Source organism: Camellia sinensis, chromosome 11 (genome assembly GCF_055761805.1).
Source record: "Camellia sinensis isolate YWXY chromosome 11, ASM5576180v1, whole genome shotgun sequence".
Taxonomy (NCBI): Eukaryota; Viridiplantae; Streptophyta; class Magnoliopsida; order Ericales; family Theaceae; genus Camellia; species Camellia sinensis.
The window spans coordinates 135475187-135491894 of NC_138971.1; the positions used below are offsets into that span (position 1 = coordinate 135475187).

Here is a 16708-nt window from a genome sequence, read left to right on the forward strand (position 1 = left end):
TTGTCATTGAATATTACGGTGTCTTAAATACATTGTATATGTATATTGTTTAGGAGAAGAAATGGGATGTACTCCATGTTTTGGGAGGAGACAGGGGATGGACTCCATTGAAATTAAGCTAACCGGAGTGTCCACGGTGAAAATCCCGAAATCATTTGTATACATGGGTGCCAATCCTGCAGACGAAATTTCCATAAAATGGCAATATTGAAGTGTCTATGTGATTGTTGTGATGATTGGAAGCCCTCAGTTGTAAATCTTAATTGGGTCATTTGGGGAGCTATAGTCTTGGTCGGGAATTTAATGGAAATGAATTAAATTGAAAGGAATAGAAGGAAAAGAATTGAGATACGGATATCAAGATTGTTTACCTATGTGGAGAATGTATGTTGTTACAAATATTGAAAAAAAGTGTAAATATACTAGACATTTATCTCTTAGTTAAATCTCATATATTGTGTTAGAATGTTTCTACTGGGTTTTGACTGACGCTACTTGGGACACCATTTTCAGGTACTGGTGACATGTCTCCTTCAAGGATGTAGCTTGGGAGGACCGAGGAGCTAAGGGCTCTCCTTTTGTGTTTACATGTTTATTTAAGCCAAGGGCTATTAAATGTACAGAGATTATGACTCTCTCTTTGGTTGTAACCAAGCAAGTCTTGGAAAGATGTAAGCCCGTAGGGCATTTATTTTGTAGTCACTATCTAGTATTACATGCTATAGATTCAGGATGAACATTTATGAATGTATAGCGCATAAAATACCTTTTGTAATTCAAACTTTGATGAATGAATATATATTAATTCTATTACATCTACTTTTCGAGTGAATTGGGTTATTGGTATTATTTCTGGGGCGTTACAACTTGGTATCAGAGCGTACCAGGTTTGAATACTTTGGTACGTGGGAAGTGGTTAGTATCACAATGGGTTTGTCTCGCTTGTTAGAGACTTAGATATGGATAATACATGTTTCTATGATAACATGCTTATATGATTATATGGGTATGGGATTTAGTTTCTAAGATATTGATTGGGTCAATGGGTCTCTGGAAGTCCTATTAGAAGAGGAGTTGATCACTGCTATTTCTAATTAGAACTCTAGCAACACTGCGGGACGATCATTATATAGGAAGGAAATTCGTATGTGTCTACGTGATTATGTGCTTATGTGCAGTGAATTACAGTTGTCCATCGTATTAACACGTGAGTGGTTTAGCTTCGATACATTTGTAATGTGCTAATCTTTGTTGTTACCTTTATTAGGATATCAGGATGTGGTCATGGTGGTAGGCGTCGTAGGCCTAAGCAGCAGGAAATGCCGATGCCAGCTGATATTCCGGCACAAGAGGAAGGAGTTGGTCAGGCCAATGTGGCTGAGCCAATAGGTCAGCAGGCCATGGGTGCCTTAGCCCACGAAATGGCTGGAGCATTGAGAGAATCCATGGACATTCTCAGAGCCGAGAATCAAGTCTAGGCCCAGGTAGCTGAAGCAGGGCCGTCTTTTCTGAAAAAGGAGTTCTTCTGGTCAAATCCGGACGAGTTTTTGGGAGATCCCAAGAAACCATTGAAGGCTAACGAGTGATTAGAACAGATGGTGAAGACATTTGAGATGCTCGGCATCGAAGACGGGGCTTTGAGAGTGACCTTGGCGTCCTTCCAGCTGAAGGGAAACGCGGGTCAGTGGTGGAAATACACGCGTGGGCGCATTGAAGGAACTTAGGAGACTTTTGTTGACGCCTTCCAAGGCAAGTATTTACCTGCTACAGTGAGGAAGAAGTTGAGGGATCAATTCTCCAAGTTGGTACAGTTGAACACACCGGTGGCCGAGTTTGAGGCCATATTCACCAGTTTATTGAGGTTTGCACCGGAGTTAGTGGCGACTAAGGAGCGCCGTTGTCTTGAATTTGAGAAGCGGTTAAGGATTAGGCTCATGTTTAGATTGGCCGAATCCATGATTAGAGATTATGGACGCCTTGTGGAGGCTGCAGCCCATCTTAAGATTATCATGCATGCGGAGGAGGAGAGGATGAGAGGCTTCAGGAGGAGTCAGGAGAATCAGGAGGACGGTAAGAGGCAGAGGGGTTCTAATACCCAGCAGTCCCAGGGAGCTCAGTTGAGGTCCATTTTTTCAGTACCAAGTTCTGGTTCTGGAAGAGGTGGCCAGAGTAATGTAACCTGTTTCAAATGTGGCCAGTTGGGTCACAAGTCACCGGCTTGCCCGCAGAGAGGAGGAGGGCAATGAGCAGCATCATCTTGGGCTCGTTCTCAGGGCTAGAGTCAGGGTAGAGGCTAGCTGCTCACTTGTTATCAGTGTGGGCAGGTAGGGCAGTTGAAGAGGTTTTTTCCACAGTTGGGTGGCACATCTGATGCATCTGGTTTGAGGCAGACACAGAGTCACCAGCTTGCACAGTCAGCACAGGCCTTGAGGGCCACACAGGGAGCCTCTTCGGCTCAGTCCTTGCATCAGACTTATGCTCTAAGGAGTGAGCAAGTTGAGCAAAGACCTACGGGGCGTGTGTATGCTGTTACAGCGCTGGATCTTGTATATAGTGACCCTAGTTTTGACCTGTCTCTTATAATGCTCCGGACTCGGGTTTGTATGGTTTGGAGGGTGGTTTATGTCTTGCTTCCCTTGTCTTCCCCTTAATGTTAGTTATTGGGTTGTAGTTGTGTGTTTGGAATAAGTTGGTTGCATGTTTTTCCAAAACTTTATTGCCCAGATTTTGGCCTCTTCACTCGAGCGAGCCTTGTGTAAACTGTTCTTCGCTCGAGCGAGCACTCTTGCACTCGAGTGTGCGTCTACATCTCTGTAAGACCTGAAGGTTGGTGTTCTTCGCTTAAGCGAGCTTTCCTTCGATCAAGCGTGCTTCTGCATTGCAGACCTGAAGCTTTGCATTGTTCGCTCGAGCGAGCATTCTTTCACTCAAGCGAGGCGACCTTTTTGTGTCTGGTCACTTGAGCAAGCATTCCTTCGCTCGAGCGAGCCTGGTATACATCAGTTCACAGCAGCACCGTTTTGGCTTCATTTTTTATCTCTTTTTCACCCACAAACCCTAAATCTGCAACTTCTCTCTCTATAGGCCACCTTCTCTCTAAGGTTTCATCTAAATCTATTGTGTTCTTGACCCTAGTGTCTTGGAGAATAAGGTAAAGGGCTTCAAGAGCTTCGTGTTGGTCCAAGAAAGAGTTGGTTTCGTCATCTTTGGAGTTTCGACCTTGCTTGTCCATCTTTCTACACTTGAGGTAGGGATTTTCTACACTCTAATATAGTTTTTATCTTAGTTATTTGCTATGGTGTATAGATGATGAGATTTGATCGTGGTTTGGACAAATCTAAGAATTGGGTGTTATATGAAAATAGGGGTTTTTGATGTATAAGAGATAAATGATGTATGGGTTTGAATATAAGATCTTGGTGTACCAAAATAGTTGATTTTGGGTGGTAGAGTCAATATTGGAAAAAGGGGGATATTTGCCCTAATTTGATAAAATGATTATTTTGTATAAATAATTGGAATTAACATTGAACATGTTAAATTCGATGGTTATTGATATGGATGGTGATATTGGATATGTATTATCTCACCTATAGAAGTTTTGAAGAAGATATTAAATCCGATATTGAATATATCTTGGAAATAATTGTATTGGGCTATTGGTGGAGGATAGCTATGATTGTTGTAGAAATTGTATAAGGATTAGGCGATTTAATACTAATCTATTGTCGGTGTCATTGAATATGACCACGTTGTAAATGCATTGTATATGTATGTTTATTGGGAGAAGAAAGGGGATGTACTCCATATATGACCATGTTATAAATACATTGTATATGTATGTTTATTGGGAGGAGAAAGGGGATGTACTCCATATATGATTATGTTTATAAATACATTGCATATGTATATTTGTTTGAGGAGGAGAAAGGGGATGGACTCCATTTAAAGTAAGTTGGCCGGAGTGTCCTGGATGAAAGACTGGAAATTATACATATAAATGGGTGTCGGTTCCCTCGGACGAAATATCCGTAAAATGGCAAGTTTGAAGTGTTTATGTGTGTGTTTTGCATAATTGGAGAACCATTGAGTTGTAGTCTCATTGTGGTTGATTAAAAGATAATAAATTTAACGCATGAATTGAGTAGCATATATAAATTGGAAATGAACTGGTGGAAAATGGGATAATATTGGCCTTAGTGGCATATACGTATGTAGGCCTTGTGGATGCTTCCATATCGGTATTGTTTATATACGTGGTATTTATACCTTTGCTAAACTTCATAAATTGTGTTAGATTATTTCTACTGGGCTATTGGCTCCCCCTATAAGGGAATACCATTTTTCAGGTGCAGATGAGGTGTTTCCTCCAAGGCAATAGCATGGATGGATTTTCGAGAAGCAAGAGCTTCTTAATTATGCATTGTTGTGTGTTTGTTGGTATTTGTAAAGCCAAGGGCTTAAGATGTAATGAGCAATATTCAATTTGTGTAACCAAGCAATGACTTGGAAAGATGTAAGCCTTCATAGCATTTAATTGTTTATTAAACAGTAAACTCTAATGTATGAAAGCATGTTGTTCCTCATATTATTCCTCATATGAGTTATCTTTATTGTATTATTTTGGGGGCGTCACATTGTACTTGCTCCTTCTGTTGTAAGAGGTACCTTCTTGTTTTGTAATTTTGTTGCTAATGTGTTGATTGATACGAGCGCATCCTATTCTTTTATTTCGTTTGCATTTGCATCGGTTTTGGGGTTGGAGTTGGCACAATTAGCATCTCCTATTTGTGTAGAGTCACCTATTGGGGGTGAGGTTATCTTGAAACAGGGGTGTCGGGGTTGTGTTATAGAAGTTGTCGGTCGTCGACTTCCATTTGCATTTGTATTGCTTGATATGACTAGCGTTGATGTCATCTTGGGTATGGACGGTACCGGGCTGTTATAGACTGCTACCGTCAGAGGGTTACTGTATGTACCTTGAGCGATGAATGCTTTTATTTCTTGGCAAACCGAGTGGATAGAGCCTTATCACCGATATATGATCCGCGTGGATAAAGTGAACTTAGTTGTCTGCTTGCTAGCTTCTTGAGTGGCAAGTGTAAGGAAGTCTGGGTTGAGCTGCCAAGGGTAGTTTGTGAATACCCGGATGTCTATCCTGATGATCTTACTAGCTTACCATCTCACCAGAAGATCGAGTTCTCTATTGATTTAGTGATTGGCATGGCATCGATTTCTATGGCACCGTATCGGTTTGCACCTGCTGAACTGAGTGAGTTGAAGATTCAACTCCAGGAATTACTAGATAAGGGTTTTATTCGTCGTAGTACTTCACCTCGGGGTGCATTGGCTCTCTTTGCTAAAAAAAAAGATGAGGCGTTACGACTTTGTATCGATTACCGGAAGTTGAATTGGGTGGCTGTTAAGAACAAGTACCCAATGCCTCATATAGATGATCTGTTTGATTAGTTAAACGGGTCTTCTTGTTTTTCTAAGATAGACCTGCGATCGGGTTATCACTAGTTAAGGGTAAGGGAGGAGGATATCCCAAAGACGGCATTTTGTACGCGGTATGGCCATTATGAGTTTCTAGTTATGCCTTTTGGGCTAACCAGTGCTCCAGCCGTATTTATGGATTTGATGAACCGGATTTTTTGTGAGTTCCTAGACCATTTTGTGGTTGTCTTTGTGGACGACATTTTGATTTACTCACCCTCTGAGGAGGAGCACGAGGAACACTTGTGAGTAGTGCTTGAGTTGCTTAGGGCCCACAAGTTGTACGCTAAGTTCGGGAAGTGTGAGTTTTGGCTGAAAGAAGTTAAATTCCTAGATCATGTAGTATCCAGGGAAGGGGTGACCATAGATTCATCCAAGATAGAGGCAATGCAAGACTGGGCATAGCCTAAGAACGCTTTCGAGATCCGTAGTTTCTTGGGGTTGGTCGGGTATTACTGTCGGTTTGTAAAGGACTTTTCTAGACTAGCGTCACCTTTGATTAGATTGACGAGGAAAGGAATCAAATTTGTGTGGGGTGAGACCTATGAAAAGTCATTTCAAGAGCTTAAGCTTAGACTTGCTACTGCTCTAGTCTTGATTATTCCAGAGAGGGGTTTGGGCTATTTAGTGTACTGTGATGCTTCACGGGAAGGTTTGGGTTGTGTTCTGATATAAGAGGGGAAGGTAGTAACCTATGGCTCACGGCAATTGAAAGCCTACGAGAGGAACTACCTTACTCATAGAGTCGGAGATTTTTGCCTTGAAAATTTGGAGGCACTATCTGTATGGTGAGAAATTTGAGGTGTTTTCCAATCACAAGAGTTTGAAGTATCTGTTTACATAGAAGGATTTGAATTTGAGGCAGAGCAAGTGGATAGAATTCATAGAAGATTACAATTTTGAGTTGCATTACCATCCGAGAAAGGCCAATGTTGTGAGTATGAAGTCTATTGGTAATGTGGCTTGTATCGCCATTCGAGAATGGGAAATGTTGGGTGCTCTCGGGGAGTTTGACTTCCATCTTGGCGAGTCTGTTGAATCTTCGGCCTTGTTTTCTGTAGTTACACAACCTATACTTGTGAACCAAGTGTTAGAAGCGCAAAGGGGTGACCTTGAGGTAGAAACCATTAGGGAGAAGATCTCCAGAAGAAAGGTAGAGAAGGGCTTGACTATGTATCCTGACCAGAGTGTGAGATACCATGACCGTTTGTTCGTGCTGGAGTCTTGCTGAGAGGATGTACTCTGAGAGCTTCACCATTCGCGCCTTGCGGTGCATTCGGGAGGCACAAAGATGTATCACGATCTGAGTCACCAGTTTTGGTGGAGAGGTATGGTGGAGAGGTATGAAGAAGGATGTGGTCGTATTTGTATCAAAGTGCCTTACTTGTCAACAAGTGAAGGCCGAGCATCAGAGGCCTGCGGGTTTGTTGCAACCCTTACCTATAGCTGAGTGGAAATGGGAGCATGTCACGATGGATTTTGTTGTGGGCCTTCCGAGGAGTCAACGGGATAGTGATGCCATTTGGGTGATAGTTGATCGGTTGACTAAGTTGGTGCATTTTACTTCTATACGCGTGAGTGATTCGATAGATTATCTTGCCGACCTGTACATTAGGGACGTGGTGAGCTTGCACGAGGTTCTTGTGACGATTATTTCAGATAGAGATCCACGTTTCACAGCTCGGTTATGGCAGAGTTTGTAGAGTGCCTTGGGCACTAGATTAACCTTTAGCACTACTTACCATCCTTAGACTGATGAGCAGTCTGAATGTACTATTCAGATCCTTGAGGATATGCTTCGAGGTTGTGTGCTTGATTTTAAGGGGTTGTGAGAGAGGCATTTGCCCTTGGTGGAGTTTGCCTATAACAACAATTTCCAATCGAGTATTGGCATGGCACCATTTGAGGCCTTGTATGGACGACCATGTAGATCCCCTGTATGTTAGGCTGAGGTGGGTGATGCACCTTTGTTGGGTCCAGACTTGGTGCGAGAAACAACGGAGAAAGTTGCACTTATCCGTAAAAAGTTGGTTACAGCCCAGAGTCGCCAGAAAAGTTATGCCGACCGTATGAGGAGGCCCTTATCTTTTGAGGTGGGAGATCATGTTTTTTTGAAGATATCACCTAAGCGAGGTTTGATGAGGTTTGGGAAGGGTGGGAAGTTGTCCCCTCGATTTATTGGCCCTTTTGAAATTCTTGAGCGAATTGGGGAGGTTGCATATCGTTTGGCGCTACCACCACGACTATCCGGAGTGCATGATGTGTTTCACATTTGTAGGCTTCGGAAGTATGAGACAAATCCATCGCACGTGTTAGATTGGACCGACTTGGAGGTAGATGATGATGCCTCTTACGAAGAGAGACCGATGAGAGTCTTGGATATGAGGGACCAAGTCTTGCGAGGCAAGACAATCCCCTTGGTAAAAGTATCGTGGAAACATCACAGGGTCGAGGAAGCGACTTGGGAGCGTGAATTGGAAGTCCGAGAGAAATATCCAGACTTGTTTGTTAATGTCTAAGAATGTATTGAGATTTTGATTATGATAATGAAAGAAGTAAACATTGTATATGTTATGGATGTCTTATATATTATGTTACTTTTGGAAGCATTGTATATGCTATGTAAGAATTTGAAAACTTGAACTTTAATTTGAACGTTGCATACGTTTGGGAATATGAAATATTATGTATTTTATCACCTTTGGAGGCATTGTATATGCTACGTAAATTTTGGAAATGTGGATTTGATTCTACATTGCAATGTTTTGGGAAATATTGTGAATTTCATTTTAATATGGGACTTGTGTATCGAGTCGATGAGAATGGATGACAGAAGAATGGATCATGGTGATGGACTTGTAAGGATAACATTGTTATGAATGATTTAATGTTAATTTTGAACTTAATTTGTAATTTCAAGGACGAAATTCTTTAAAGAGGGAAGGTTATAGCGATCCTAGTTTTGACCCGTCATTTGTTGTATTTCGGACTCGGGTTTAATGTTTTCATATTGTTGTTTACCTCTTTTCTCCCTTGTATCTCTTGAAATTGGCCTTTGGGTTGTTGTGATTGAGTTTGGAACAAGTTGGTTGCATGTTTTTCCCAAACTTAGTTGCCCAGAATTTTGGTCCTTCACTCGAGCGGGAGTTACAAACTCTCAGTACTTGACGCGTCTGCAAAAGTACGGGAGGAGTGTTTTTCATACTCGAGCGGCGTTCCTACGCTCGAGCAGGTGGACGCTCGAGCAGCTTTCTTTGCACTCGAGCGGGTTGTCTGTGTCTGCATAACTACTGGATGTGTGTATTCTACGCTCGAGCGAAACAAAATGTTGTGTCTGACGCCTGAGCGTCAAACTCTCCACTCGAGCAAACTATGTGCATATCAGATCACATATCACTTTTTCAAATCTATTCTTCTTAAAACCCTAAAGTGAGATCCTCTCTCTCTAAAATACCATCTCTCTCTAGATTTTCACCTAGATTTAGTGATCTATCCACCCTTGTGCCTTCATTAAAAACGTAGAGCTCCTCTAGATCATCATTTTGAACCGATTGAAGTTGGATTTCAGCATCTTTGAGGCTTCTCTCTTGCTTAGCTCGTCTTCTCTCTTTGAGGTAGGGATATTCTACACATTATTATGATCTTTAACCTAATTATTTCTCATTATGTGAATGGTGAACTTTGAGAGTATTTTGAACACAAACCCAGGGTTTGAGTGAGATGTAAAAGAGGGATTGCCTATATAGTGTTATATAATTGATCGTGGGGTTTGATTATGAGAGTTTATTGTGTTACAAATTGTTGATTTTGGCCTTTGGCCAATATTTGAAAAGGGGGAAATTGCCCTAAATATGCTGAATTAATTATTTTGTATAAATAATGAAATTGGTATGAAAAATGTAAAATGGGGAGGATGTGTGAATGAATGGTGTAGTGGGATTTGTTAAATCACTCACCTATGGAAAATTTGATGAATTGTCTATTACAACGATTGTTTATTTGTTTAGAAATATTCGTCTTGGGCTATCGGTGGAGGATAGCTATGATTGTTGTAGAAATTGCAAGAGGAATAAGTGAACTGAAATTAATCATCTAATTATATCATTGAATATGATGGTATGTTAGATACATTGAATATGTAAAATTGATTGTCATTGAATATGACGGAGTCTTAAATACATTGTATATGTATATTGTTTGGGAGAAGAAAGGAGATGTACTCCATATTTTGAAAGGAGACAGGGGATGGACTCCATTGAAATTAAGTTGGCCAAAGTGTCCAAGGTGAAAGTCCTGAAATCATTTGTATACATGGGTGCCGATCTCACGAACGAAATTTCTGTAAAATGACAAGATTGAAATGTCTATGTGATTGTTGCGATGATTGGAAGCCCTGAGTTGTAAATCTCAATTGGGTCATTCGGGGAGCTATAGTCTTGGTCGGGAATTTAATGGAAATGAATTAAATTGAAAGGAATAGAAGGAAAAGAATTGAGATACGGATATCAAGATTGTTTACCTATGTGGAGAATGTATGTTGTTACAAATATTGAAAAAAGTGTAAATATACTAGACATTTATATCTTAGTTAAATCTCATATATTGTGTTAGAATGTTTCTACTGGGTTTTGACTCACCCTAATTGGGACACCATTTTCAGGTACTGGTGACATGTCTCCTTCAAGGATGTAGCTTGGGAGGACCGAGGGGCTGAGGGCTCTCCTTTTGTGTTTACATATTTATTTAAGCCAAGGGCTATTAAATGTACAGAGATTATGACTCTCTCTTTGGTTGTAACCAAGCAAGTCTTGGAAAGATGTAAGCCCGTAGGGCATTTATCTTGTAGTCACTATCTAGTATTACATGCTATAGATTCAGGATGAACATTTATGAATGTATAGCGCATGTAATACCTTTTGTAATTCAAACTCTAATGAAGGAATATGTATTAATTCTATTACATTTGCTCCTCGTGTGAATTGGGTTATTGGTATTATTTCGAGGGCGTTACAATTAAGTTGACCGGAGTGTCCAGGGTGAAAGTCTGAAAATCATGTGTATACATTGGTGCCGATCCCACGGACGAAATTACAGTAAAATGGCAGATTTGAAGTGTTTGTGTGGTAGGGTTTTGAATTGGAAAACCACTGAGTTGTAGTTTCTGTTGGGTTATTAAAAAAAATGATGAAATTGACTTATGAATTGAGACTACTGAATGACATTGAAATGAATTGAAATAAAATAAATTGAGATATGAACCTTGGTGCCTTTCAGTTATATAAAATGTGGAGATTTTGTCACCGGCATTGTATATATACATTGTACTTATATCTTTGTTAAATTTCATATACTGTGTTAGATTATTTGTACTGGGTTTTGGCTCACTCTATTTGGGAAAAAACCATTTTTAGGTGCTGGTGACCTGTCTCCGCCAGGGCAATAGCTTGGAGGGGTTTTGGGAGCAAGAGCTTCTTTAATTTTGTTATATTCTTTGTACAGCCAAGGGCTTAAATTGTATTGAGCTACGCTCACTTTTGTGTAACCAAGTAATGGATTTGAAAGATGTAAACCTGTAGGGCATATAACTGTTTGTTTAGTTTCAATTCCTTTACCACCGCAACACATGTTGTTCATTTAGGATGAACATTTATACATGTATAATGAATGTGTTAACTTTTGTAAACGAAATTTGATGAATGAAAGTACATTGTATCTATTATCCTTTTGCTTATCAGTTGGATTTATGGTATTATTTTGGGGGCGTTACAATTTGGAAATGCCCAAGCCCAACCATCAACCTGAGCTTGGTTGTCCAAGCCCGGACCGAGCTACATAATCTGAAATTAGATTAGCTGAATTGCTCGAATTTCCCAATTGAATAAATAAATAAAAAAATCAGATCAAGAGTGATTCAATAACAATCATGTACTAAATATAAAAATAATAATTCATCTTCATCACACCCAAATAGAATTAAATAATAAAAGGATGAAATTTTTAAACAATCAATTAAAAAATTAAATCATATCTACATTAAATTTTGCGCAAACTATCTGCATGTAAACCATTACTATTATAAAAATGATCTTTTTTATAGTTCTACCTCAAATCCAACAAAGCAAGCATATTAGCTAACTTTATCAAGAGTTTTAGAGAGAAGCGAAGGGATATCGTATAGGACCCAACAATACTCTCTTTTGTAGAAAAAAAAATATATATATTAATTAAATCTACATAAGGATATATTAGATGCCTAGAGAGAGAGAAAGGAAAATGACAACAATGAAAAAGAGGTGGTGGTCTCTTTACCCAAGAGAAGACAAAGTGAAAGCAAAGGCGGCAGCCCACGTGGTCCCTTGCCCAAGAGAAGACAAATTGAAAGCAAACGAGACATGCCTACACTTGTACATATATTATATATATAATTTTTATAATATATAAAATGCAACTGAAGTTCGGGTTACTTGAGTTACACAAAATTTGTTTGGAAAAAATTTACCCAGACCCATTTAAATTACAAAATATTATTATTCAAGTCCTAAAAAAATTTAAGTTGAGCACGAGTTGTTCAAATTGAGTCCGACCGAATTACACTCCTAACCCTAATACCATTATTTGATATATATATATATATATATTATACATAATAAAATAAAAAATAAATAAACAAAAAATCAAACAAATGTGGGTGCCGACACAACCCACTTCACAATTTATATATATAATAATATTATTAAAATAATAATAAAAGGAAAATAAAACGGAAAAAAATAATAAAAGAAAAAGAAAAACAATAACAAGAGAATAACGGAGGAGGAGGGTGAGATACAACTCCCTCAAATAATTATTTACATATTATAAATTATTATATTTTTTTACTTTTATTAAAAAAAAAATTGCCTATAAACAACACAAAATTAGATGAGAAAAATACAAAAATTCACATTTTGAGTAAATGATAAATTTTTTTATTATCAAACTCTCTTCTTAATACCCTCAGGATTATAAAATATGTTTTTGATAAAATCTCAAGTTCAAATTTTAACTTTAATAGAATTAGAAGATAACATATCCTTGAAAAAGGAGGTTAAATGGTTGAAAACTCCTTGTTGCAAAACAAAATCCCTCGATAGACTCTCTCTCAATTTTTTAATTCTTCTCCTTTTTTTTCTCTTCTCCTCTTTGAATATAATTTCTCTCACCCCTTTCTTTTCCTTTCTGAAACAAATTTGTCTCTTCCTCCTTTCTTTTCCTTAACTTTTTCCTCTCTTTCGTTTTGAAAAGAATTTTTTTTTTCTCTATCTCTGATTTCTCCTCCTTTTTTTTTCTTTTAATAAGCTTTTTTTTTTTTCTCCAAACCGAGTGGAGTGCCCCTTTTATAGTTGGTGAATTACTCAATAAAATCCCATGACAACATGGCCATCCCACGAGATTCAAAAACCATGCGGCCATCAACGAGGTTTTTCAAAACATGTGGCCATCCCACGTGGGAAGGAGCTAATTTTCTTAAAATTGCTCTGATTTTTGGATTTTGGCCAGAATTTTTTTTTTAATGGGCCTAAAATAATTTGATTAGAATGTGTGTAAGGTTAGAATTAAAATTTAAATCTGATTTTTTTATTGAAAAATTCATAAAATAAAATATTTTAATTTTTATCATCGAATATTCGAAATAAAATGCCAAAATTTTAAGACCGGTCAAAATGAGACGTCCACAATTGGGCTTCTCCGTGAAATCGATTACAGTTTTATTTCAATGATCCTAATTATTTATTTTGTAAGATTTTTAATGTATATTATTCATGCAAAAACATTAGATTGAACTGATAATTATAAAATTTTTATTTTATCACTTTTGTTTTTTGGAAAAATAAACAAGTATGTTTTTTTAAATAGGCCATTTTTTTAAACAAACACAATAAAATAAAAATATTATGATTATCAAATCGACTTAAATATTTCTTATAAATAATATATACAAATAACCTACAAAAAAAAAAAAAAACCCTACAAAATAAATAATTAAAATTATTAAAATAAAACTTATAATAAACTCCATAAATTAAAACAGAACCCATAATAAATTTCATAAATACATCAAGTTGTCTCAAATTTATATTTATAAAATCAGCGATGCTAGAGGTCTCGAATTTGCCTCAACAACATTTTTTTTATGTTTTTGGGTGGTGGCTGTGTTAGTTTTTTTTTTTTTTTTTTGGTTTTTTTTTTTTTTTTTAAGGGTGGTTTATGTGTAGGAATGTGTCAAAAAATTAGACATTCCACACCAACTCATTGTATAAAATTATATGAAATTAACAAAATTTAACCAACAGCCTAACTGATCAGTCAATTTTATCACTCAATCAGTCCAACCTAATTGACTGATCAATTAAGCTGCTGGTTAAATTTTGTTAATTTCATATAATTTTGTACGATGAGTTGGTGTTGAATGTTTAGTTTTTTGGCACACCCCTACACATAACCACTTTTTTTAAAAAAAAAAAATACCAAACCAACATAACCCAACAAATAAAATAAACCAACATAGCCCAACAAATAGAAGAAAAAAAAAAACTCAACCTATGTAGTTTGATAAGGTGAGTGAGTTTGGTTAGATTTTATCAAACCATACAGACTGAGTTAATGCGAGATGTCTAATACACATAACCACCCTTGCAAAAAAAAAAAAAAAAAAAAGATAGAAAATTTTTTTTTTAAAAAAATATGAATTTCGAGGCCTCAAATTCGAGTCCTCAAGCATTAATCTTATAAAATTTATAAAAACCTACCGAGAGAATGCGGTTTCAACAACCCTCTCTCTCTCTCTCTCACACATCGTCTCTCTCTTATGGTGTCACAACGTTTCTTCTCTCTCATTTGCCTCTCTCTCTTGATCCATCTCTCTTTGAAACCCTAACAATCAAAGAAAAAACGTGTTCACTCACTCTCTCTCTCTCTCTCTCTCTCTTAAATCTAGGCAAGACTTCAACACGACCTTTTGGTAGTGAAAGCCATGGACAGTAGTATCTCCCAACCAAATCCAACCAGAAACAACGATGACTACCACGTTGGAGATCCTGCGCTCGCTAACATGATTGATCGAGATCTTATTTACATGAAAGAGGCCAAGGTAAAGGTTCAGAAGTATGTAGATCGTATGAATGTCCAAATCAACCGGCCAGTTAGAAATTTGAGTAGCTCAAAACAAGAGGAGGGGAAGAACTTAGCGAACTGAAAGTGGCAGTCAAGAAATTGAAATCCCAAATTCCATCAAAGCTGATTATGAAAAACCATTACGATGATGATTCCAAACCACGTCGGAATCCATGGTTTGATGGATCCATTAACCGTAGCAGTAACAACTACCAAGTCGATGTCAACAAGGCCGGCCATTCGCAAAGCTTGTATAAGGAGCTAAAGTTCGATCAAATCAAGGTATCTTTCGATGCCCTCCCATTTAAACTAAAACATTGTTTGAAATGTTTCTTGATATTCCCAAAAATGGTTCCTATAAAGAAAAGTCTTATGATTTATTGGTGGATTGGAGAGGGACTTGTATCCTCAAGCTCAACGGTCAAAGAAATGAAGGCAGCAGAGGAATTTAACAATGAGTTCTTGGATGCGTTTACTACAAAGGGCTTTATCAAGCCCATTTACAAAAATTGTGGCTTGGGCGTGGATAGCTACAGAATGCACCCTTCAATTCATTCTGCGTTAAACCAGTTTTGCGTTAAGTAGTGTGTACTATGGGTACGAATAATCGAATTTATACTCCATCATTTGCTTTGCATGAATGCTTCCTCAATATTGGTGAGCCTATTATTGATGACAGGTTTGAAGGGTTTTCCAAGTTCATTTATTTCGAAATTGTTTACTTGGGAAGGTGGCAAAATTCGGTCACGCATCACATTGAAGTCACAGACACCAAAATTCTCAATGCATTCAAGAATATGAAATAGTTGAGATTTCTTAGCCTTCGAGGAATTTCTTTGATTACGGAGCTTCCTCAGTGTATTTCACGGATGACTAATCTCAACATCCTAGATCTCAAAGTTTGTCACAATCTTGAGGTTGTTCCAAATTGGATTGACTTACTGAAGAATTTGACACACTTGGACATGTCTGAGTGTTACTTTTTAGATCACATGCCCAAGGGCCTTGGTTCACTATCAAAACTCCAAGTTCTTAAGGGATTTATCATTGGAGATTCCAAGGATAAAAACTCATGTACTATCGATGATTTGACAAAATTGTCGAAGTTGAGAAAATTGAGCCTACACACCAATATGAAAGAATTCCCAACAAGTGAGCAGCTCTGTCATTTACAGACATTAAAAACTTTGCAAAAGTTAAAAATATCCTGGATAGGATGCATTTTACAAGGCGGAACGGACAACACACCTAAGCAAGCACAACCACAACCACAACCACGTGCCAATCTAACAAGAGCACTGACAGGATCGTTCACCAAGCAACATGATTTGAAACTTCCTATCCAGATGGAACTTCCTTCCTCATTGCAAAAACTAGAGCTTGAGTGTTTCCTTGAAATGGTTACACCCAGTTGGTTGTCGTCTGGCAATCTGAAGAACTTGAAAAAACTCCACATTAAAGGAGGACTATTGTGTCATCTAGACCAAATAGCAACTACCACAATTGAGATGTTGCAATTGAAGTACTTGAGTGACTTCCAGATGCATTGGATGGACCTTAGGAGATTATTTCCCAATTTGATCTACTTCGAGAAAGTAGAATGTCCCGCTCTCATTTCTTTCCCATGTGATGAGAATGATGTTTGGATGAACAGAGCAAACACGCAAAATCAAGAAATGGCATCGTGAATTTGTAGTAAGTTCTACCATTTCACTGTATGACAAATTGATGTCTTTGAATATAGTGGTAATTTGCTTCTCTCATGAAAGACTAACTACTAATTCATTTGTTGTATCAAATGTATGCCATGGCTTCAAGGTCATTCATCAAGGTTTCTTTACAAATTTTCAAGAAAGTTTTATTTGGTATTTAAAAAAAAAAAAAAAAATATATATATATATATAGTGTTTCTTTTACGCTACCTGTTGATGGTTATACTACATGAGTTCAAAACTTCAAAATTTAGCATTTCTCTAATCGGTACACTTGGAAACTTGCAGAGAGTTACATGAGAAAAGCACAATTTTTTTACTCTTTTCCGGAAAATGAAAAAGGTGAG

The 16708-nt window shown here is 37.7% G+C and overlaps 1 protein-coding gene across 1 annotated transcript; it reads left to right on the plus strand.

Annotated features, from left to right (window-relative positions):
• Window positions 1-15518: 15518 nt before the first annotated feature.
• On the plus strand, window positions 15519-16337 carry LOC145802648 (disease resistance RPP13-like protein 4). The gene has a single exon (XM_082895406.1). It carries the CDS (start codon window positions 15519-15521, stop codon window positions 16335-16337), a length of 819 nt encoding a protein of 272 aa, XP_082751532.1.
• Window positions 16338-16708: the final 371 nt, after the last annotated feature.